At 68.7% G+C, this 20,054-nt stretch overlaps 9 protein-coding genes across 9 annotated transcripts; 2 read left to right on the top strand and 7 right to left on the bottom strand.

The window, feature by feature from the left end:
• The first annotated feature begins 1,031 nt into the window (after window positions 1-1,031).
• V1510DRAFT_419569 (uncharacterized protein) lies at window positions 1,032-2,226 on the top strand. Its single transcript, XM_066934314.1, has one exon. It carries the CDS (start codon window positions 1,037-1,039, stop codon window positions 2,096-2,098), a length of 1,062 nt encoding a protein of 353 aa, XP_066787890.1. The 5' UTR covers window positions 1,032-1,036; the 3' UTR covers window positions 2,099-2,226.
• V1510DRAFT_419567 (60S ribosomal protein eL22) lies at window positions 2,094-2,924 on the bottom strand. Its single transcript, XM_066934313.1, has 2 exons — window positions 2,855-2,924; window positions 2,094-2,563 (listed from the first exon to the last, which is right to left on the bottom strand). The coding sequence occupies exons 1-2, from the start codon at window positions 2,861-2,863 to the stop codon at window positions 2,207-2,209; spliced, it is 366 nt and encodes a 121-aa protein (XP_066787889.1). The 5' UTR covers window positions 2,864-2,924; the 3' UTR covers window positions 2,094-2,206.
• A 479-nt stretch (window positions 2,925-3,403) lies between these two features.
• On the bottom strand, window positions 3,404-4,545 carry V1510DRAFT_419565 (uncharacterized protein). Its single transcript, XM_066934312.1, has 2 exons — window positions 4,179-4,545; window positions 3,404-4,144 (listed from the first exon to the last, which is right to left on the bottom strand). The coding sequence occupies exons 1-2, from the start codon at window positions 4,267-4,269 to the stop codon at window positions 3,765-3,767; spliced, it is 471 nt and encodes a 156-aa protein (XP_066787888.1). The 5' UTR covers window positions 4,270-4,545; the 3' UTR covers window positions 3,404-3,764.
• A 569-nt stretch (window positions 4,546-5,114) lies between these two features.
• Window positions 5,115-6,579, bottom strand: V1510DRAFT_419563 (uncharacterized protein). The gene is made up of 2 exons (XM_066934311.1): window positions 6,114-6,579; window positions 5,115-6,082 (listed from the first exon to the last, which is right to left on the bottom strand). The coding sequence occupies exons 1-2, from the start codon at window positions 6,247-6,249 to the stop codon at window positions 5,346-5,348; spliced, it is 873 nt and encodes a 290-aa protein (XP_066787887.1). The 5' UTR covers window positions 6,250-6,579; the 3' UTR covers window positions 5,115-5,345.
• A 167-nt stretch (window positions 6,580-6,746) lies between these two features.
• On the bottom strand, window positions 6,747-8,201 carry V1510DRAFT_419560 (uncharacterized protein). The gene is made up of 3 exons (XM_066934310.1): window positions 7,625-8,201; window positions 7,151-7,594; window positions 6,747-7,117 (listed from the first exon to the last, which is right to left on the bottom strand). Exons 1-3 carry the CDS (start codon window positions 8,117-8,119, stop codon window positions 6,974-6,976), a joined length of 1,083 nt encoding a protein of 360 aa, XP_066787886.1. The 5' UTR covers window positions 8,120-8,201; the 3' UTR covers window positions 6,747-6,973.
• A 753-nt stretch (window positions 8,202-8,954) lies between these two features.
• Window positions 8,955-9,890, top strand: V1510DRAFT_419558 (SGF29 tudor-like domain-containing protein). The gene is made up of 3 exons (XM_066934309.1): window positions 8,955-9,150; window positions 9,184-9,256; window positions 9,289-9,890. The coding sequence occupies exons 1-3, from the start codon at window positions 8,979-8,981 to the stop codon at window positions 9,851-9,853; spliced, it is 810 nt and encodes a 269-aa protein (XP_066787885.1). The 5' UTR covers window positions 8,955-8,978; the 3' UTR covers window positions 9,854-9,890.
• V1510DRAFT_184509 (P-loop containing nucleoside triphosphate hydrolase protein) lies at window positions 9,878-12,744 on the bottom strand. Its single transcript, XM_066930434.1, has one exon. It carries the CDS (start codon window positions 12,580-12,582, stop codon window positions 10,300-10,302), a length of 2,283 nt encoding a protein of 760 aa, XP_066787884.1. The 5' UTR covers window positions 12,583-12,744; the 3' UTR covers window positions 9,878-10,299.
• A 522-nt stretch (window positions 12,745-13,266) lies between these two features.
• Window positions 13,267-15,096, bottom strand: V1510DRAFT_419553 (succinate-semialdehyde dehydrogenase). Its single transcript, XM_066934308.1, has 4 exons — window positions 14,963-15,096; window positions 14,743-14,830; window positions 13,386-14,711; window positions 13,267-13,353 (listed from the first exon to the last, which is right to left on the bottom strand). Exons 1-4 carry the CDS (start codon window positions 15,053-15,055, stop codon window positions 13,307-13,309), a joined length of 1,554 nt encoding a protein of 517 aa, XP_066787883.1. The 5' UTR covers window positions 15,056-15,096; the 3' UTR covers window positions 13,267-13,306.
• A 248-nt stretch (window positions 15,097-15,344) lies between these two features.
• Window positions 15,345-20,027, bottom strand: V1510DRAFT_437369 (Hydantoinase B/oxoprolinase-domain-containing protein). The gene is made up of 4 exons (XM_066935577.1): window positions 19,684-20,027; window positions 19,469-19,652; window positions 19,330-19,437; window positions 15,345-19,298 (listed from the first exon to the last, which is right to left on the bottom strand). The coding sequence occupies exons 1-4, from the start codon at window positions 19,726-19,728 to the stop codon at window positions 15,685-15,687; spliced, it is 3,951 nt and encodes a 1,316-aa protein (XP_066787882.1). The 5' UTR covers window positions 19,729-20,027; the 3' UTR covers window positions 15,345-15,684.
• Between the last annotated feature and the right edge of the window lie 27 nt (window positions 20,028-20,054).

The raw sequence follows: 20,054 nt of genomic DNA, 5'->3' as shown, positions 1-20,054 counted from the left end.
CGCCCAACTCGCTACTCGCGTTGGTGCAGCTGCGGCCCGCGGCCCGCGGCCCGCCCATTGATCACATGCCTCGGGCCGACCCGCGCGTTGCCGAACGCCGCCTTCTGCAGCGAACAGCCGTGGGGCAGCGGCATCTGGCGGGGTCATGCCCACTATCCTATGGGGATCGCCGCTGTGGGATCGGGTTGTGTTCTTGTTTGGTACACCCACCGCGATCTTTAGAGTTTGGGAATGCACGTCCGCGGAAAACCAAAGGCGCTAAGTATAGTGCGGCTGGCACCCCGCAAGTTGGGATCATCATTTGCCGCACCGTCGTTGTTAGCACACAACACAAACCTAAATACAAGCGACGGAGACACTTCCTGCCAAAGAGGTACACAGCGGGGGCACAGACACGCAGTGCCGAGTGACATTGCTCTAATTACTGCTAGATCGAGCACAACGTGCGTGGTTCCCCGCACGACGAGTTCACTTGACCCAAGTAGCCTCAGTCTGGCATCGCCCGGCTGTCGGCGTCTGAAAGTCCGATGCGAGGTGCATTGTGCATGCGCTCCAAGCGTCCGGCATGAGGATCTGCAGCTGGCCCTGCCCAGCCCTCGTTCAGATCTCGCGGCACCCACTTGCCTGGGTCCGTGCTACCCGGTACCGCACGGTACCGTGACCATGGATCCGGCGCGCCAAATTGTGGCAGTGCGGCTGGCTGCGGAGGCCGGCCTGTCGCGCGCCTCGTTGTCTGGGCGCCGATCGTACTTGCACGCTTGCCTGCGCCGGTCGGCCCGCGGCAACACCGGGCCGGCATGTCAGCTCGTGATAACTACAAGGAGGGCCGGTGGGCGTCCCCGCGGACCCCGCGCACTTGTGTCGCGGGGCACGGCACCGGCGGTACGACACCATGCACTAGCGCGCGTCGCGGGGCCGAGCGAAGGCGAGAGCCGCAGTATGTGCGGCGCGTTCGGATGACGTCGATCGGGACTAGCTCGTCACGTGACAAACACCGCGCAAAATCTTCGCGACCGGTCTCGTCGCCCCCATAACCATGCCTCAGAAGTCCTCGAGGCCGACTAAGGGCTACGGCGGCCGGGGTACTGCCAAGGGAGGCCGGAGTGCTCCCAGACCGACGCCCATGCTACCCCAGATAACCACCGTGCTGAGTGAAGAGCCGGATCCGACCGAGCGCGATCTCTTGACGCTGGTGCAATCCATCTTCCGACCGCTGTTCGCGGCTCCGGTTGCGCTGGCTGCTACGATCCAGACTGTCAAAAAGAGCCTGTTTGAGCGCGACTACCTGAACGCTTTCTCGCTGCCAGAGTACCTTCGCGCGTACGTCGTACGGTGGTCGCCTTCGCGCGCACTCTGCTATGCGCATGTCATTGACAGACTGGACATACTTGCTGCCGCCGGCGGCCGTGATCCGGCAACGGACGAGATTCTACCCAGTCGCTGGCTCTGTATTGGTGGCGGAGCTGGCGGAGAAGTGCTTGCGCTTGCCTGGAATGCCCGGAAGCATGCTGTGAGCGGTGTCGACGTCACGGCAGTGGACATTGCCGACTGGGCAGATGTCTTCGACGACATCCGTGGCGGCCTCGACCGGAAGTGGGATATGCAGCCTACCGCGGATCATGAGTGCCAGGACGCAGACGCTGTAGACAGTGCCAAGCTCGAATTTACCATGGACTTCCGGGAGCTTGACATTCTGGACGCTACGTGTGCAGCCGAGGCTGGGGCATCAGTCGACGGTGAGCCGGCAGTCGAACCCCTGGTCGACTTTTCCAGCTTCGACGTGATCACGTCGCTGTTCACCACCAACGAGCTGTTTGCGCAATCGCGCGTTCGGACCATGAAGCTTCTCAGCTTGATCACCGAGACCGCCAAGCCCGGCACTCTATTCCTGGTCATCGAGAGTGCCGGTTCCTACTCGGACATCACTGTCGGATCGAGAACCTTCCCACTGCATTTCTTGCTGGACCACGCGCTCGAGATGGGCTGGAAGTGCGTTCACAAAAACGATGCTACGTGGTTTCGGGTACCAGAGGATTTCAAGTACCCGCTACAGCTGGAGAACATGCGGTTTTTCGTGCGGCTGTACCGCAAGCTTTAGACCACCACTATGCATCCACTACTGTACATTACAACCATCAGATAGCTGAGAATAGACGTGTATAATTTTGCATTCAACTTTTATGGTACAGTCATGTTATGCACATTGTTACTCCTCGTCCTCCTCCTCCTCGTCGTCCGAGACAACGACGTTGAAGTACTTGAGCTCGTAGTTGCCCTTCGAGGTCGAGACGACACGGAGCCAGTCACGGAGCGACGACTTCTTCAGGTACTTCTTGGTGAGGTACTTGAGGTAGCGGCCCGACAGGGGGATGTGCGAGACGATGACGATCTTGTCGCCCTCGGCAGCGATGGTGATGTTGTCACCAAGGTTGCCGGTGCGGCCGTCGACCTTGATCTTGTTGTGGAGGAAGGTCACGAACTTCTCCGAGTCGAAGATGGTCGACGCGGCCGAAGTGCCGATGGTGAACTTCTGGGTGACCTTGGCGGCCTTCTTGGTAGTCTTCTAGAAAATCTCAGCCTACTGGTCTTACACACAAAACGACAGAAACAACCATTGCCTTCTCTTGCTGAGAGTGGTAACAGCCGATCTGCAAAGAGCAATTTGCCGAAGCAGGTCTTGGTGGACTTGTCCGAGAGCGAAAGGCAAAGACGGCCGACTAGAGGTCGACCGACGGTCAAATCGCAGCATCGGGAGCAAGAACATCAAGCCTGTCGCCGGCAAACTGCGCCCTTCACAGGTCGGCAGCTACCGCGCTCACATCTTGTTTCTGCCAGCAAAGCGAGATATACATACGGGAGCCATTGGAGATAATGTGGTGTTGATGTTCGGAGGGACTTCAATGGAGATTCAAAATTTGGAGCACGGTCGTAAGTATAGCGGCGTAGCGCCGACAAGTGTTTACTGTGGGTGCTCGAAAAAAAAAAGGCAGTCACGCCGCCGTTCAAACCCTGGTGTCCCAACATAGTCACGTGAATAGCCCTAACTTCGGGCGCGAAAATAAGATTCACGCTCGCTAAGCGCCCTGAACCCTAAAAATAGCTGCCGTCTGCACGCACCGCTTGGCTTTGCCAGCACGCGTGCTCGTGCCTGACGCTGTCCGGCCGCACACAGCGACACTATACTTCAGGGGGCGACGCAAAAATGCCCCGGCCAAGACCGGTGCTCGCGTCGGCGGCCCCTCCGCAGTGCGCAATATCGGTCGCGAGCAACGAGCCGGGACCCTGGTACCGAGTTTGATAGGCAGGCCAGCCAGGGGCCGACGCCCATCAGCGCTTGCTCGGTCGCCAGCGACAGTTAGACCAAGGCGGCTAGCTGGCCGTACTGGTGCCGGTCGTGACGCCCTAGAGTGATCAAAAATAGTATGATTTCTAGTAAAACAACATTCTTCAATAGTAACAAACACCTGCAAAGGGACTCAATGCCATAATTCTATAACGTGATATGAAGGAGCGTGGTCGGAGGCCAGAGCGGCTCCGGCGCCAGAGGTCATGAGTATCGTAAACGGGCGACTTCAGGGCGCATTGTCTTTCGGAAAAAGGCAAGATGCTATGGTACATGCTGCCGGCGCGTGTACGTCCGACCGGGCCGGACGTCCACGTGCGCGGCAACGGGGGTGGTGACATGACTGTTAACTAAACAATCACGGACAGCCGACGGTCTGCGGAGCATTCTGTGGCGCCGGCGTCTGTGGTCGTGCGGGCGCCTACAGGAAAGTACCCATGCTGATAGCGCCGACGCCCAGGGCGAGCAGGACACTGTAGAGAGCACACAGGCCGGTGCTGGTGGTGATCGGGTTCGAGCTGCGCGACGACGAGCTGTCGGAGGCGACGACGGTCGTGTAGACACGAACGCTGCCGACGGTTCCGGAGATGGTGCCCAGGCCAACGCTGCCCGACGCCGGGTCCTTGAACGAAGAGTACAGCGAGTAGTATGACTGCGAGTACGTGACGAGTGCGGTTGTGAGCAGGCCCTGAGCGTTGGTGAACGTAGCCCAGACGGTAGTGACGGCGGTGGTGGTCGGGGTGGTCGCCGTGGTCGTGGTCTCGGTGGACTCTTCGGCAGCGAGCTGCGACGACGGAACGACTGGAGTCAGTAGAGCGCGGCGGCAGACACGTACCATCCGGGTTGGTCCAGGACGACGACGTCTCGGCGCGGACGGCAGCGGCCAGCAGGGCCACGACCAGGAGAAGGACGGCAGAGACCTTCATGGCGATCGGCGGACGGTGGAGACAGTCGGGTGGGCTTCGAGACGAGGCGGCAGCGGCTTGGGTTCCAGCGGTCGTGGATTTGCGTCCGACGAGGTCCCGGCGGCGGTGGTGATGGGATACCGATGGGACAGTGAGTGCGATGGGTGGCCAGAGATGAGAAATGGTGCTACTAGATCGTATATCTATATATATAAAATTTTGTGCGCTCTGGCCCAGTAGTTTGCCATGCTTTAGCGCCGACCCTGCACGAGTAGTGGAAATGTCAGGCCGCCACGCCGATCGCAGCACGCGAGATGGGTCGGCGACGGGAGCGGGATGCGGCCACCCGGTGCGGTCGGCGGGCGCGCGGCGATGGGCGCGCGGAGCGCGCGTGACCGACCCGCAACCGGCCGCGCAGCTCGGAGGGACCGCGTCCATCTGCACGGGCGCGGTCAGCTCCGGGGGGGGCTTACCCGGCGGCGCGACTGCGTCACCGCCACGCGCGCCGCAGCGGTGCCGATGTCGCGCCGCTGCAGGCGCCTGCACGAGCGTGCGGCATGCATGGGTCTAGCACACATACGTGGCACCCATACGGGCTCCCAGGCCGTGTGGACCGCCTTGGGATTACGCTTGGGGTCAAGCGGCAGCTAGGCGACCGGATAGAGTTAGTGGGATGCACTGCCGTTTGGAAGCCGTGGCTAGCGCGGTGGGCGTCTGTACGCAGCGTGCCAGGCGAGCGGTCCGTTATTTTTAGGCAGTACGCGCGTTGGGTGTCGTCTAATCAGACGGCCAATTTAGCACGCCCGACCATGACGACGGCGCGCAGACGGCGGCGAACGCAAACGCCGGCACGCGTCCGACGGGGATGGGCGAGACTGGGATGTATTGTACAAGGGAAACTAGGGCCCGGGCGGCGCTTAGGGCGCAGCCACTGTGCAGGTGTCAGCCGCTGGTGGAAGCGGCGCGCGAGGCTGTGCGCTCTTGTTTGTTTCGGCCCCTTCGTGCCCCTTCCCCTGAATGGTCCGTAATCAAACATACCGGTGCCTTGCAGACAGGGATGCTGACCACCACTATTGCGGCGTCCGGCCCCGGACAGCCTACGGGGCAAAGTCGTTGGAGAATTTCTCGGTGAACTTGGGCCGCGGGACCCGGCTCTGGCCGTACACAACCGGCTGGAACGGGACCTGAATCACGCACAGGGTCGCGACCAGAGCCAGGACGAGCAGCTCGGGGAGGACCTGCATGCCCAGGTACATGCCCCAGTCGCCGGTGACGCTGTTGGTGCGCAGATCGTAGGGGTAGACGTCTGCGGAGAGCGCGACGACGCCCATGATCAAGTACGCCTGGCGGACGGCGAGCATGGGCAGCGCCAGCAGCGACGTAGCGGGCGCGACGTCAAGCCATGACTGGCCGGCCGGCCGGCAGACCAGGCGCCAGAGCGCGTGGCCGGCGAGGACGGCCACGGCGATGCACGTGAAGACCATGCCGACGGTCATCATGGTCACGCCGCGCTGGCGGCCGGCGGCGCTAGCGCTGTTGAACTTGTCCGGGCCGTCGGCGAAGAGGAAAATGGCCGCGCTGAGGAGCAGGCCGACGGCGGCCGCGGCCGAGCCGAACGCCGAGCGGGCGCACGACGGCGGCAAGCCGGGCGCGCTGCCGACGCTGGGGCTGAACAGCGTGGCCTTGCGGAAGCCGTGCTGGACGGCCGAGAGCAGCAGCAGCAGAATGACGACGTAGGCCACGTTGTTGATCGCCATCTGCGCCCGGTACACGGACTCGGCCGCATCGCTGTTCTGGGCGACTGCGATGGCCATAGCGGCAGACGCCAGCCGCACTGGAGTCAGCGCGCACCCGCACCAACTTACTGAGCAGGTACCCGAGGTACCAGAACGTGAACTCGCAGTGCGCGGACCCGACCCTCGGTGCCCACTTGAACAGGCCCGCCAGGGCAAAGACGTAGAGCACTAGCTCGACAATGGCTACCACCTCGCGGCCTTCCATGATGTGCGGTAGATGACGCAGCCTGGTGCCTGTGGGCTAAATATATATCGGCCGGGGCGGTGTTCGGAAGCGGTGCATGCACTGCCGGGCTGATAACGCCGGCGGATACCCTGGATGGGATGCTGTCAGATGACCGCTAAGAGGCTTGTTTGCCCGGCGAGCTGGTGGCACGGCTTGTGCCGCGCCGGGAGGCTACAACGGACATCCGGGGTCTGCGCGCGGCCTAGTGACCGGGCTGTGCAGCGCGCCTGGGCGGGAGACAGACGCGCTCTGGCCGCGCGAGGCACGTGCGCACGGTGGCCCTGCGCGGCTGAGCCGGTGCGGCTGACCCGCGCGGCTGGGTGCATACAGGAGGGCGGTGCGGTGCATGGCGCTAGCGGCGACCCACGCAGTTGGAGCGGGCAGGCGGGCGGTGGCTGAGCGGCTGGCGTACGGGCGGCAGTGGCTGAGCGTGTCACGCGCGCACCGCCACGGCGCCACGCGCCGCCGCGGCGTCACCGGCGGCACGTCCGCTCAGTCCGCAGCCGTCTGCCGCCGCCAGCGCACCGCGCGGGGTCAAAGGCAGCCGGACGATGGCCGCGTAGTTCAGAAAGTACACTCGCAGCGGCCCGCGGCGCTCGGAGCGCGGCCGGCCGACACGCCGCGTCGGCCCGGCGGGCAGCACCTGAGCGGCGGACCGGCCGTCGGCGTTGGCGTCGGCACAGCCGTCGGTCAGTGCTAGCAGCTAGTATCGTCCGTCCACGCACGACTGTAGCAGGGCGTGGGCCTCGGGCACGGCGCTGGTGGTGGCCAGCGTCTGGATGTCGTCGAGACAGTCGCGCGCGTAGACAATGCGCTCGCGCAGGAGCGACTCCACGAACAGACACAGCTGGCGGTCAGCGGCGGCGACGGCGGTACTCACGAGCTGCACGTGGCGCTTCTGGTCGTCGTCGAGCTGGGGCGGGGCCGGCGGGGCCGTCAGGCGGCCGACAAACTCGGTCAGCGAGAGCGGGTCGGCGCCGTCGGCGGCGACCGGCAGGCCCGCGCCGGCCGTCGCGCCGGCCGCGCCCGCAGTTTCGGCCAGCGTGTGGGTGGCCGTTTCGAGGAAGCCGTGGAGGACGGTGGCGCGGTCGATGGCGGCCAGCTCGGGGACCTGCAGGACGCCCTTGACGTGCTCGAGCGCCGGCAGAGTCGGCGGCAGGCGCGTCAGCAGCTCGAGCGCCGGCGCGCGCTGCGCGCTGGCCAGCAGCAGGCGCACAATCGTGCGTGCGAGCCGCGGGTTGTGCGTGCACAGCTCGGCCAGGGCGGCCGGGACCAGGACCGACACGGCCACGTCCTCGTTGCCGGCCACGAGCAGGGCCAGGGCCTATGTCAGCGGCGCACAGCACACGCGTACCTGGCACTCGTCCGGCGAGAGCTCCTCGGCGGCGGCGCGCTCGAGCGGGCGCGCGAGCAGCGCCGGGCACATGCGGGCCGGGCGGAAGTCAGTCGCGAACAGCGAGTCGGCGCCAAACTCGTGCGCCGGCCCGTCGCGCAGGCGGCGCAGCTCGGCCGGGCGTAGGCCCAGCCGGGCCACGTCGGCCGCGTAGTCGGCCAGCACGACCGGGCCCAGGCGCGCGAGCAGCGCGGGCCCGTCGGCGTTGCCGGCGTCGATAAACTCGCGCGGCGTCGTCGCCGCCAGCGCGCCGTTGTCGCGGCGGCTCAGGACCGCCGAGACCATGTAGAACTGGAAGCGCTCGACGACGTCGACGGCGGCCGGGTCGGCGGCCACGCGGGCGGCCAGCGCCGCGTGCGTCTCGACAAAGTGGACGAGGAACGGGTTCTGGCGGACGTCGGCAAAGAGCCGCCACAGCAGGAACTCGGCGTTGGCCACGCGCGCGACGGCCTTCATCCACTTGAGCGCGCGCCCGCGGCGCTTGCCCTCGCGCGGCGCGGCGTCGCCGTCGCCGGCCTCGTCCGAGCCAGCCCCGCCGGCGCCCCGGGACGCGTCGGCGCGGGCGCGCGCGCGCGCGCCCACGCCGTCTTCGGCCAGCGCGAGCACGCGCACGGCCAGCGCGAGCACCTCGGCGTCGTCGACGCGCGCGGCGGCGGCCGCGGCGGCCTCGCCGAACGGCCGGTCGAGGCTCGAGAGCATGCCGGCCAGATCCGGGCCGGCCCGCTTGGGCTCAGCCCCGCTGCCGACAGCCATCGGTGGTGGCGGTGCGTCTGCGGCGGCCAGGCCGCAAGCGCTCTGCACGAGCGGACCCGTGTGCGGCGGCTCGGCGGTGTCGCCGAGCGTGAACGAGAAAGCAGGCCGATCTGTGGTCGTCAGCGCGGGCGCGACGGGGCTGGCGCGTACCTGGCCGCACCACGTCCGCGTGGTGGTTGTGCTGGAACCTGGCGTCCTGCTCACTGCGGGCTCGGGGAAGCGCCCATTACCTGCCGAACCTGCTCGTCCGTGTGTCCGCTGGTGGCCAAGTCCCCGGCGCTGCGGCACGCTTCACGCCGGCGGTCGCGGCGCGGTGGGAGTTGCAAGTGCGGCGCGGCGCGGCGGACGCGGCACAATTGGCGCGCGGCGCGGCTGCGCGGGTTTCGTGAGGTGGCCGAGCCGCACGGGTCACGGGTCCGGCGGGGTCCGCGCGGGGTCCGCGCCCGGTGACCCGAGCGGCGCCCCGCCGCACGCCGTGCGGCGCGGGTCCGGACCCGGTCCGCACCTCGCCAACCGCTGCCAACGGTCACCAGCCCACCAACACCAGCGACCATCGAAGCGGATGACAATGTCACGCGTGCGCGCACAGACGACGGGCTCGTTCAGCAGCGGCAGCACTGCCGCCGAGCCCGGCGAGACAGAGCTGTGGACCAAGATCTGCGGCGCGTTGCGCAAGCTCGCCGACGTCGAGTCGGCGGCCGCGCGCGCTGCGTCCGAGACCGGCCGCGCAGAGGGTAGTCCGGCGGGGGAGGCGGCACTGACGGCAGGCGACGGGCGCCGCGTGGAGCGTGTGCGCGAGCTGTATGACAAGCAGATCGAGCTGGCGCAGCAGGAGAAGCGGTAGGTGCGCCTGCGACAAAAACTGACGGCAGCCTGCTCGACCAGGCCGTGGAGGACTCGTCGATCCTGATTGCGCTGCGGCAGGCGACCGACAGCGGCGACGGCAAGCGCAAGAAGCGCAAGGTGGACGAGCCGACGCCGGAGCCGGCGCCCAAGAACTTCAAGAAGGCCCGGTCGAACTCGCTCGTGCCGCAGGACATGCCGGTGAAGGGCTCGCAGGTCGCGTTCCGCCTCAAGAAGGCCAAGGGCTCGGACGGCGAATGGATCCAGTGCGAGGTCACCAAGGTCCTGGGCGACGGCAACAAGATCCGGTTCGAGGTCCAGGACCCGGAGCCGGACGAGAACAACAATCCGGGCCAGAGCTACAAGGCGACGCTGAAGGACATCATCCGGATCCCGGACCCGACGGCCGAGCTGCTGCCGCACCCGGTGGGCGCGCGCGTGCTGGCGCGGTACCCGGAGACGACGACGTTCTACAAGGCCGAGGTGATCGGGACGAAGCGCGACGGCACGTGCCGGCTCAAGTTCGAGGGCGAGGAGGAGGTCGGGAAGGAGACCGAGGTCGAGCGCCGGCTGGTGCTCGAGATGCCCAAGTAGGCTGTACGATAGTGTACCATATTTTCTAGCTACGGGGCGATATGTACATGCGTCAGAGACGCGTGGCGTGGGTGCCGTAGACAGCACCGTTGGCGGGCCGCGGTGGAGGAGCCTCCGGCGGCGACTCGGTCGGGTGGCTGCCGTTCGGGCAGGCGGGTGGCGTGGTCGGGCGGTCGTGCGGCTCGTGAGGTTTGTGCGGCTCGTGCGGCTCGTGCGGCTCGTGCGGCTCGTGCGGCTCGTGCGGCTCGTGCGGCTCGTGCGGCTCGTACGCCTCACGCGGCTCGTGCGGCTCGTGCGGCTCATGCGGCTCGTACGCCTCATGCACCTCATCTGCCTCATCTGCCGCCCGCGCCTCATCCGCCCCAGCCGCCCCAGCCGCCCTGCCGCCCTGCGCCTCATCCACCTCACGTGCCGCGCCGCCCTGCGCCTCACCACCCACCCACCACTCACGCCGCCTGTTTCAGCGTGCTCTGGTACTTCTCCACCAGCTCCCGCTGCAGCTGCGGCGGCGCCGCCGCGTAGTGCTTGAACTCCAGCGTAAACTCGCCCTTGCCCTGCGTCGACGCCCGCAGCACCGACGAGAACCCAAACATGGCGTTCAGCGAGCACTCGGCCTCAATCGTAAAGTCGTCGGCGCCCGTGTCGGTGTCGACAATCGTCGCGTTGCGCTTGTTCATCAGGCCAATCGCCGCGCCCTGGAACTCAATCGGCGCCGTCACCGACACGGCCATGATCGGCTCGAGCACGGTCGGCCGCGCCTTCAGGAAGGCCGTCTTGAACGCGTTCACAGTGGCAATGCGGAACGCCAGCTCGGACGAGTCGACCACGTGCACGGCGCCGTCGTTGACGAGCATGTGCGCGCCCAGGACCTTGTGGCCGATGAGCGGGCCCTTCTCGCAGGCCTCCTCGAAGCCCTTCTCGCACGCGACCAGGTACTTGTCCGGGATCTTGCCGCCCACGATCTGGGCCTCGAACCGGTTCTCCTTCTCGTTCTCGTTCGGCGACAGGATGCCGGCCAGCTTGGCGTACTGGCCCGCGCCGCCGGACTGGCGCTTGTGCGTGTGGTCGTACGGAACGGCCTCGGCCAGCGCCTCGCGGTAGGCCACCTGGGGCTTGCCGGTGCGGCACTCGACGCCGTACTCGCGCTTGATGCGCTCGACGTAGATCTCCAGGTGCAGCTCGCCCATGCCCGAGATGATGGTCTCCTTGGACTCGCCGTCAAAGTGCACGCGGAACGTGGGGTCCTCCTTCTGGAAGCGGTTCATGGCCTTGGAGAAGTTGCCGTTGTCGCGCGAGACCGGCGCGATCGACAGCGAGATGACCGGCTCGGGCACGAACATGGAGCTCATGGCGTACGAGACCGAGCCGTCGGTGAAGGTGTCGCCGGACGAGCAGTCCACGCCGAAGGTGGCGCAGATCTCGCCGGCCGCGATCGCGTCCACGTCCTCCATGTCGTCCGAGTGCATGCGCACGAGCCGCGCGAGCTTGGTGCGCTTGCCCGTGCGCGTGTTGAAGATGGTCTGGCCCTTGCGCAGCACGCCCTGGTACACGCGCACGTACGTCAGCTGGCCGTACTTGCCCTCCTCGAGCTTGAACGCCAGGCCGACAAACGGCTCGTCCGAGTACGGCGGCAGCGAGATCGGCGCCTCGTCGCGCTTCAGGTCCAGGCCCGTGTTCTGGACCTCGGACGGGTTCGGCAGGTAGTCGCAGATCGCGTCGAGCACGGGCTGCACCGACTTGTTGGCCAGCGCCGAGCCCATCAGCACCGGCGAGAACTTGCGCGCGATCGTGGCGCGCCGGATGGCCTGCACGATCTGCTCCTCGGTCGGCGTCTCCTCCATCAGGAAGATCTCGGCCATGTCGTCGTCGACGTCGGCCAGCGTCTCGATCAGCACCGCGCGCTTCTCGGCGACCAGGTCCGCCAGCTCGGCCGGGATCTCGGCCTCGACCAGCGTCTCGCCGCGCGCGCCCTCGCTGTAGATCGCCTTCATGTGGATCAGGTCCACCACGCCCGCCAGCTTGTCCTCCGCGCCGATCGGCACCTGCACGGCCGCGGCCGCGATCTTGAGCTTCGTGTTGATCTGCTCGATCGCGCGCCACGGGTTGGCGCCCATCCGGTCCATTTTGTTGATGAACGTCACCCGCGGCACGTCGTACCGGCGCATCTGCCGGTCCACCGTGATCGTCTGCGACTGCACGCCCGACACGGCGCACAGCACCAGCACGGCGCCGTCCAGCACGCGCAGCGCACGCTCGACCTCGATCGTGAAGTCGATGTGGCCGGGCGTGTCGATCAGGTTGAAGTGGTACTTCTTCTCGACGCCGTCCTCGGTCTTGGTCCAGTCGCAGTACGTGGCCGCCGACTGGATCGTGATGCCCTTCTCGCGCTCGAGGTCCATTGAGTCCATCTTGGCCCCGACGTTGTCCTTGCCGCGGACCTCGTGGATGGCCTTGATGCGGCCGGTGTAGTACAGCACCCGCTCCGTGAACGTGGTCTTGCCGGAGTCGATGTGCGCCGACACGCCGATGTTGCGCATCACCGACAGCCGCGCGCGGTCGTGGTCGCTCAGCCCGGCAATGGTCTGCTCGACCGGGACGATGCCGGCCGGCGAGGCCTCGGAGTACGCGCGCAATTGCTGGCGCCAGCGGTCGGCGACGCTCGCGCGGCCGGCCCACGCGGCCGGCCGGCCGAGCGCGCTCAGCGGGATTCTGACAGCCTTGAGACTCATCTCTGCTGCCTGTTCTGGGGCCCTCTCGTCTGCGTTGTCTGTTGGCGCGGTGGAAAATTTTGAAAATTTCCGACAGGCACGCCCATCGCCCTAACCCTGCGGGTGCCGCGGGCCCGGCCGGCTGCCTCGAGCCGCACGCCGTGCGGCGCGGAGCGACCTGACGCGGCTATATGGCTTGGCGAGCCTCCGGCGGCGACTCCGTCGAGGGTAGGCTCTGCGGGCGGCTGTATGGCCTGGCGAGCCTCCGGCGGCGACTCCGTCGAGGGCAGTGCCTGCGGCAAGCCTGGCGCGGCCGCAGCCTGCCCGAAGGGCAGCCACCCTCGACGGAGTCGCCGCCGGAGGCTCGTCAGTGCCATATAACCGCATATAGCCGCCGCCACGATATAGACGCGCACAGCCGCACGAGCCTCCGGCGGCGACTCCGTCGAGGGTAGTGCCTGCGGCAAGCCTGGCGCGGGCGCAGCCTGCCCGAAGGGCAGCCACCCTCGACGGAGTCGCCGCCGGAGGCTCGCCATGCATGTAGCCGCATATAGCCGCTGTGGGGGCCGCCCTCGACGGGGTCGCCGCCGCAGGCTCGTGCGGCTACATGGTCTCTCCTGCACACAGCCGCGCCGACGGCGTGCCGCTCGTGCAGTCTACGGGCCCGGGTTCTCGGCGTGTGCCGGTCCCAAGCGCAGGCCGGGGTGGGGGCAAGCCGCACAGTGTGCGGCGCAAGGTGCATTGCTTACAGACCAATGTTGCCAATCGTAACGGACTTGATGGTGACGTACTCTGGCGGTTAGCGGTGCAGGCGGCATACGTACCCTCAATGCCGTACTTGGAGCCCTCGCGGCCAAAGCCCGAGTACTTGACGCCGCCAAAGGGCGTGGCCGCGTCGGAAATGGCGCCGGTGTTGACGCCGACCATGCCGAACTCGAGGCCCTCGGCAATGCGCCAGACGCGCGACACGTCGTTGGTCATGAGGTACGAGGCCAGGCCGACCTCGACCGAGTTGGCGAGCTCGACGACCTCGTCCTCGGTGGTGAACTTGAAGAGCGCGGCGATCGGGCCGAAGGTCTCCTCGGACGCGATCTTCATGTCCTGGGTGACGCCGGTGACGACGGTGGGCTCGAAGAAGTTGGCGCCGAGGGCGGCGGCCGGGGCGCCGCCGATGGTGACGGTGGCGCCCTTGGCGGTGGCGTCGTCGACGTGGTCCTGGACCTTGGCGAGCGCGCGGCCGTGGATGAGCGGGCCGTGGGTGACGCCGGCGTCGAAGCCGTTGCCGATGCGGAACTTGGCGACGGCCGCGGTCAGCTTGGCGGCAAACGCGTCGTAGACGGCGGCGTGCACGAAGAAGCGGTTGGCGCACACGCACGTCTGGCCGGTGCCGCGGAACTTGGACAGCACGGCGGCCTCGACGGCGAGGTCGAGGTCGACGTCGTCAAAGACGATGAAGGGCGAGTTGCCGCCGAGCTCGAACGAGCACTTCTTGAGCGTGGACGACGCCTGGTCCATCAGCAGCTTGCCGACGTTGGTCGAGCCCGTGAACGAGATCTTCTTGATCTTGGGCGACGAGCACAGCTCCTTGCCGACCGTCTGCAGGTTCTTGGACGTGGTGACGATGTTGATGACGCCGTCGGGGATGCCGGCGCGGCGGGCGAGCTCTGCGAGCGCGAGCGCCGTGTACGGCGTCTCGGCGTCGGGCTTGACGACGACCGTGCAGCCGGCGGCGACCGCGGCCGCGACCTTGCGGGTGATCATGGCCGCCGGGAAGTTCCACGGCGTGATGATGCCGCACACGCCGACGGGCTGCTTGACCGTGAACGCGCGGTTGACGCCGTTGGACGCGGGGATGACGTCGCCGTACACCCGCGGCGCCTCCTCCGAGAACCACTCCATGAACGACGCGGCGTACGTGACCTCGCCCTTGGCCTCCGCCAGCGTCTTGCCGTTCTCGAGCGTGATCAGCCGGCCGAGGTCCTCCGTGTTGGCCACCGTGAGGTCGTACCACGCGCGGATCATGCGCGCGCGCGCGCGGCCCGACGTCTTGCGGAACGTCTTGAACGCGGCCGCGGCCGTGTCGATGGCGCGCTGCAGGTCGCCGACGTCCATCTCGGCCGCCGATCCGATCTTGTCGCCGGTGGCCGGGTCTGCGTCAGCGCCGCCCGCACACACACTTACTGGTCACGACGAACGTCGCGCCGGAGGCGGCGTCGACGAACTTGCCGCCGATGAACGCCTGCTCCTTGAACAGGGTCTGGTCTTTCAACTGCGCCGTCAGCTCTGCAAATTTTTTCCGCCGCCGATCCGGCCCGGCCGCCGCGCCCGGCCCGCGCCCGCCCCCGCGCCCGGGGCGCCGCGCCCGCCGCCGGCCCGCCGACCCTCCGCCGGCCCTGCGTACCTGGGAACTCATTTTTCGCGCCGGGTGGGTGTATGATCCGCTGGGGAAGCCTGGCCGGGACAGCCTGGCTCTAATATATCGGAACCCGATCATGGCCGAGCTAGACAACTTTCCGCCGGGTTCTTCCTTCCCCGGGCCCTGGCACTCCCCCGCCCGGCGCCGGCCAGACGCAGCGCGCGCGCGCGCGCGCGCGCCCGCGCGGGGCTGCCGGCGGCGGCGGCAGCCGCCCGCAGCCGCGGCGGCGCCTCACACGTGACCGGTCACGTGACGCGGGTCTTTTAGGGACCGCGTTTATCCGAGCGATTCCGGGCCCAGAGCGGTATCGCTCGCCGCACCGACGCGGTCGGCCCGGCTGCTTGCGCTCGGCTGGGCGCGGGCCGAGCGCGAGCTCAGGCCCGGTGCTTGGCCCCTGAGCACGTGACGTGTCCCGCCGGCCGCTCGGCTATGCGGGATAGAGCCACATATAGCCGCCGCGGCCGTGGGAGCGGGGCGGCTACATGCGGCTATATGGCACTGGCTTCTCGCGGCTCGTCGAGGCAGCCCTGAGGGAGTGCACAGTATATAATTGACGGGCCTCCGGCGGCGACTCGTCGGGTTGCCTGCGGGCGGCTATATGCGGCTATATGCATTGACGAGCCTCCGGCGGCGACTCCGTCGAGGGTAGGCCCTGCGGGCGGCTATATGCAGCGAGGAGCCTCCGGCATATAGCCGCAGATAGCCGCCTAGTTCGTCTCCTGCGTCGCCGCGTACGCCGCCACAGAGCCCTGGCCGCGCCAGGTGGCGCGCGGGTCCGGCGTGTGCTCGTGCGCCGGCGCGCGGTCGGCCGGGCCCCAGGCGCCGCCGCCCGGGGTGTTGATGACGATGCGGTCGCCCGCGGCCATCGCGGCCGTGTTCTTGCTGCCCAGGTTGACGGTGTGCACGTGCACGGCGCCGTCCGGGCCGCGCTTCTGGCGCAGCCACAGGTTCAGCCCCGTCTGGCCCGGCTCGCCGCCGGCCATGCCGTACGGGCGGTACGCGCGGCGCTCGGACAGGATGGAGCACTGGACCGGCACGCGGAACTCGATGTCGCGCACGACGCCGTCGCCGCCGCGGTGCTGGCCGCGGCCGCCGCTGCCCGTGCGCAGCGCGAACTCGCGCAGGACCACCGGGTACCGGCGCTCGAAGATCTCGGCGTCGGTGATGCGCGTGTTGGTCATGTGCGTGTGCACGCCGTCGGTGCCGTCCCAGGTCGGCCCCGCGCCGCTGCCGCCGGCGATGGTCTCGTAGTAGCCCCAGCCGCGGACGGGGGCGGCCGCGCCGTCCACGCGGCCGCCGATGCCGAAGGTCAGGTTGTTGCAGTCGCCCTGCGAGGCCGCGCACGCGCCAAACGCCTTGAAGATCACGTCCGTCACGCGCTGGCTCGTCAGCACGTTGCCGCCGACCACGGCCGCGCCCTCGGACGGGCTCAGGAACGAGCCCGGCGGGATGAGGACGCGCACCGGCTTCAGGCAGCCCTGGTTCAGCGGGATGTCGTCGGTGACCATGCACCGCAGGCAGTAGATGATGGCCGAGTACGTCACGGCCTCGGGCGCGTTGATGTTGCCGTACACCTCCGGCCCCGTCCCCGTGAAGTCGAACGTGGCCGTGCCGTCGGCCGGGTCGATGTCCACGCGCAGCGCGATCGGCGAGCCGTCGTCCATGTGGTCCACGGCCTCCAGCCGGCGGCCGCCCACGCGCGCGGCCACCGTCCGCAGCAGGCCGCGCACGGCCAGCTCCGCGTTGCGCTGGATCGCGCCCATGTAGAACTGCACCACGTCCTCGCCGTACTCGCCGATGAGCTGGTCGATCAGCGCGATGCCCTTCTGGTTGGCCGCCACCTGCGCGCGCAGGTCCGACAGGTTGTCGGCCAGGCACCGCGTGCCCGAGCAGCCCGGGAACGCGGCCGGCGCGTGCAGCAGCAGCTCGGTCATGCGCGCGTCGTCGAACGCGCCCGCGCTCACGAGCTTCTCCGAGAAGATCGCCGCGCCCTCCTGGAAGAGCTCGCGCGAGCTCGGCGGCATGGACCCGGGCAGGATCCCGCCGATGTCGGCGTGGTGCGCGCGCGACGCCACGTAGAACACGATGCGGTCGCCGTGGAACGCGGGCGTGATCACCGTGATGTCGGGCAGGTGCGTGCCGCCGGCCTGGGGGTGGTTGGACACGACCACGTCGCCGCGGCGCAGCCGCCCGGCCCACAGCTCGGCCTGCATGCGCACGCACGTGGACATGGACCCGAGGTGCACCGGCAGGTGCGGCGCGTTGGCCACGAGCCCGCCGCCGGCGTCGAAGAGCGCGCACGAGTAGTCGAGGCGCTCCTTGACGTTGGTGGACACGGACGTTTTCTGGAGCGCGCGGCCCATCTGCTCGGCGATGGCCATGAACCGGTGGCCGAAGATCGAGAGCGCGATGGGGTCGACCTGCGCGGTGGTGGCCGACTTGCGCGCGCCGGCGCCGAGCGAGATCACGACGTGGGCGGGCAGGACGAGCGCGGCCGACCGCGGCTCGACGACGATGGTCTGCGTGCCGTCGGCCAGGATCGCGGGGCCGGGGACGCGGTCGCCGGCGGCGAGGCTGGCGAGCCGGAACACGGGCGTGGGGACGCGGCCGCCGTCGAAGTAGACCGCGGCGACCGCGTGCGCGCGCGCGGCCGGGACGTCGACGGGCACGGCGGCGGCCAGCGCGGCGTCCACGGACGGCTCGGCCGGCGCCGGCGAGCGCCCGACGGCGCGCACGCGCACGTCGTCGACCACCACGTCGCGGTCCGGCAGCGTGAACCCGAACTCGTGCTGGTGCTGGGCCACGAACGCCGCCCGGAAGTCGCCGTCCGCCGGCCGCACGACCATCAGCGCGCTCTCGGTGCCCTGGTAGCGCATGTTGAGGTAGTCGTCGAAGGCCATGTCCGCGTCGCGGAAGCCCTGGGCGCGCAGGCCGGCCGCCGCGCGGGCGCGCAGGCCGGCCAGGCGGGCCGCGAACTCGCCGGCCGCCGCCGCCGCGTACGCCAGCGCGCACGGCTCCTGCGCCTCCTCCACCACGTCCGCCAGCGCCATGCCGTACGCCGACAGCACGGACGAGTACTTGTGGACGATGATCTGCGCGATCCCCAGCGACTCGGCGATGGCCACCGCGTGCTGGCCGCCGGCGCCGCCAAACGTGGCCAGGCGGTGCGTGGACGTGTCGAAGCCCTTGGCCTCGGTCAGCGTCCGGATCGGCCGCGTCATGGCCTCGTTGGCGACCTTGAGGAAGCCGTACGCGACCTCGTCGACCGTCATGGCGGCGGCCGCCGGCAGATCGGCGTTGATGGTGGCGGCCAGCGCCGCAAACTGCGCCCGCGCGGCGTCCGCGTCCAGGCCCTCGTCCTCGCGCGGCCCAAAGATGCGGGGGAAGAACTCGGGCACGAGCCGGCCCAGCACGAGGTTGGCGTCCGTCACCGTCAGCGGCCCGCCCTTGCGGTAGCAGGCCGGCCCGGGGTGGGCGCCGGCGCTCTCGGGGCCGACCACGAACATGCCGTTCTTCCAGAACAGCCGGCTGCCGCCGCCGGCCGCCACCGTGTTGATGTCGAGCTGGGGGCTCTGGATGGTCACGCCCGCGGTGGTGGTCTCAAACACGTGCTCGTAGCGGCCGTCGCCGTACCGCGACACGTCCGTGGACGTGCCGCCCATGTCGAAGCCGATCACGGGCACGCCGGCCGCGGCGTCGTAGGACGTGCGCGCGTAGCCCACCACGCCGCCGGCCGGGCCCGACAGGATCGCGCGCAGGCCCGAGAAGGCCGAGACGTCGACGAGGCCGCCGTCGGACTGCATGAACTCGCAGCGCGCGCCGCCGCCGGCCGCGGCCGTCGACCCCAGCCCGCCCGCAAAGCCCGCCGCGAAGCCGGCCAGGTACTTCTTGATCTCGGGCGTCAGGTACGCGTCCGCCGTGGCCGACGTGGCGCGCGGCACGTGCTTGATCATCGGCATGAGCTCGCACGACAGCGAGATGTGCGCGAAGCCGGCCGCGGCCGCCAGCCGGCCCACCAGCCGCTCGTGCTCCGGGAACGTGTACGAGTGCAGCAGGCACACGGCCACCGACCGGAAGCCCTCTGCGCGCAGCGCGGCCAGCGTGGCCGCCACCGCGGCCTCGTCCGGCCGCCGCAGGACCCGCACGGTCTCGCCCGACAGCCCGCGCACCAGGTCCGGGCCCGCGGCCGCCGTCCGCGCGCGCGCGGGGTCCTCCGTGTAGTCCTCGAGCGTCACGCGCTCGTCGACCTCCACCACCTTGTCGTACAGCACGTCCGGCCGCCTGATCGCGATGTCGAAGATCTTCGGCCGGCTCTGGTTGCCTGCCGTCAGCGCCGCCGCGGCCGCACCTACCGATCACCAGGCAGTCCCGGAAGCCCTTGGTCGTCACGAGCGCGCACCGCTCGCCCTTGCGCTCCAGCAGCGCGTTCGTGGCCACCGTCGTGCCCATCCGGATCGATTCTGCGTCAGCGCGCCCGCGCGCCCGCCGTACCGATCAGCGCCGTGTCGATCTTGTCCGTGCGCGCGATCGCGCGGCCCGTGTACCGCTCGAGGATCCGCCGGATGCCCTCGCGGGGCGCGTCCTCGTAGTTGGCGGGGTCGACCGACAGCAGCTTGATGACCACGTCGGGCTGCCCAGGACACGACCCGATGCAGTCGGTGAACGTTCCGCCGCGCTGGCGTCAGCTGGCGCGCGCCGGTACTCACGTCGATGGCGATGCGGATGCCTCCCGTCACTGGTTGCTGAGCCATGGCTGTGGTCTGCGTTATCTGGGCGTGCGGTTGGCGATGTTTGGTAGCGTCCTGCGGCGCGGCGCCGGGCGGCTATATGCAGCCGGGCGGCTTTATGCGGCTCGAGCGGCTACATGGGCGAGCCTCCGGCGGCGACTCCGTCGGGGGGGCCCTGCGGGCGGCGGCTGTATGCATTGGCGAGCCTCCGGCGGCGACTCCGTCGAGGGTTGGCCCTGCGGGCGGCGGCTATATGCGGCTATATGCACGGGCGAGCCTCCGGCGGCGACTCCGTCGAGGGTGGCTGCCCTTCGGGCAGGCCTGCCGCAGGCACTACCCTCGACGGAGTC

This window comes from Dipodascopsis tothii (genome assembly GCF_038497935.1).
Source record: "Dipodascopsis tothii strain CBS 759.85 unplaced genomic scaffold V1510scaffold_23, whole genome shotgun sequence".
Classification (NCBI taxonomy): Eukaryota; Fungi; Ascomycota; class Lipomycetes; order Lipomycetales; family Lipomycetaceae; genus Neoaidaea; species Neoaidaea tothii.
The sequence above is the reverse complement of the archived record's forward strand: the minus strand, read 5'-3'. Positions and strand labels throughout refer to the sequence as shown.

Bases quoted from the DNA above. Each gene is read 5' to 3' on its own strand.
- V1510DRAFT_419569 (XM_066934314.1), top strand. From the start codon at position 1,037: ATGCCTCAGAAGTCCTCGAGGCCGACTAAGGGCTACGGCGGCCGGGGT.
- V1510DRAFT_419565 (XM_066934312.1), bottom strand. From the start codon at position 4,269: ATGAAGGTCTCTGCCGTCCTTCTCCTGGTCGTGGCCCTGCTGGCCGCT. The intron at 4,145-4,178 runs GTACGTGTCTGC...TACTGACTCCAG, and splicing joins GTCCTGGACCAACCCGGATG to TCGTTCCGTCGTCGCAGCTC.
- V1510DRAFT_419563 (XM_066934311.1), bottom strand. From the start codon at position 6,249: ATGGAAGGCCGCGAGGTGGTAGCCATTGTCGAGCTAGTGCTCTACGTC. The intron at 6,083-6,113 runs GTAAGTTGGTGC...CGCTGACTCCAG, and splicing joins GTACCTCGGGTACCTGCTCA to TGCGGCTGGCGTCTGCCGCT.
- V1510DRAFT_419560 (XM_066934310.1), bottom strand. From the start codon at position 8,119: ATGAAGGCCGTCGCGCGCGTGGCCAACGCCGAGTTCCTGCTGTGGCGG. The intron at 7,595-7,624 runs GTACGCGTGTGC...CCGCTGACATAG, and splicing joins TCTCGCCGGACGAGTGCCAG to GCCCTGGCCCTGCTCGTGGC. The intron at 7,118-7,150 runs GTGAGTACCGCC...GCTGACCGCCAG, and splicing joins AGAAGCGCCACGTGCAGCTC to CTGTGTCTGTTCGTGGAGTC.
- V1510DRAFT_419558 (XM_066934309.1), top strand. From the start codon at position 8,979: ATGACAATGTCACGCGTGCGCGCACAGACGACGGGCTCGTTCAGCAGC. The intron at 9,151-9,183 runs GTAGTCCGGCGG...CACTGACGGCAG, and splicing joins CGAGACCGGCCGCGCAGAGG to GCGACGGGCGCCGCGTGGAG. The intron at 9,257-9,288 runs GTAGGTGCGCCT...AACTGACGGCAG, and splicing joins CTGGCGCAGCAGGAGAAGCG to CCTGCTCGACCAGGCCGTGG.
- V1510DRAFT_184509 (XM_066930434.1), bottom strand. From the start codon at position 12,582: ATGAGTCTCAAGGCTGTCAGAATCCCGCTGAGCGCGCTCGGCCGGCCG.
- V1510DRAFT_419553 (XM_066934308.1), bottom strand. From the start codon at position 15,055: ATGATCGGGTTCCGATATATTAGAGCCAGGCTGTCCCGGCCAGGCTTC. The intron at 14,712-14,742 runs GTAAGTGTGTGT...GCGCTGACGCAG, and splicing joins CGCGACGTTCGTCGTGACCA to ACCCGGCCACCGGCGACAAG. The intron at 13,354-13,385 runs GTACGTATGCCG...GCTAACCGCCAG, and splicing joins CTCCAAGTACGGCATTGAGG to AGTACGTCACCATCAAGTCC.
- V1510DRAFT_437369 (XM_066935577.1), bottom strand. From the start codon at position 19,728: ATGGCTCAGCAACCAGTGACGGGAGGCATCCGCATCGCCATCGAC. The intron at 19,438-19,468 runs GTACGGCGGGCG...GCGCTGACGCAG, and splicing joins GATCGACACGGCGCTGATCG to AATCGATCCGGATGGGCACG. The intron at 19,299-19,329 runs GTAGGTGCGGCC...CGCTGACGGCAG, and splicing joins CCGGGACTGCCTGGTGATCG to GCAACCAGAGCCGGCCGAAG.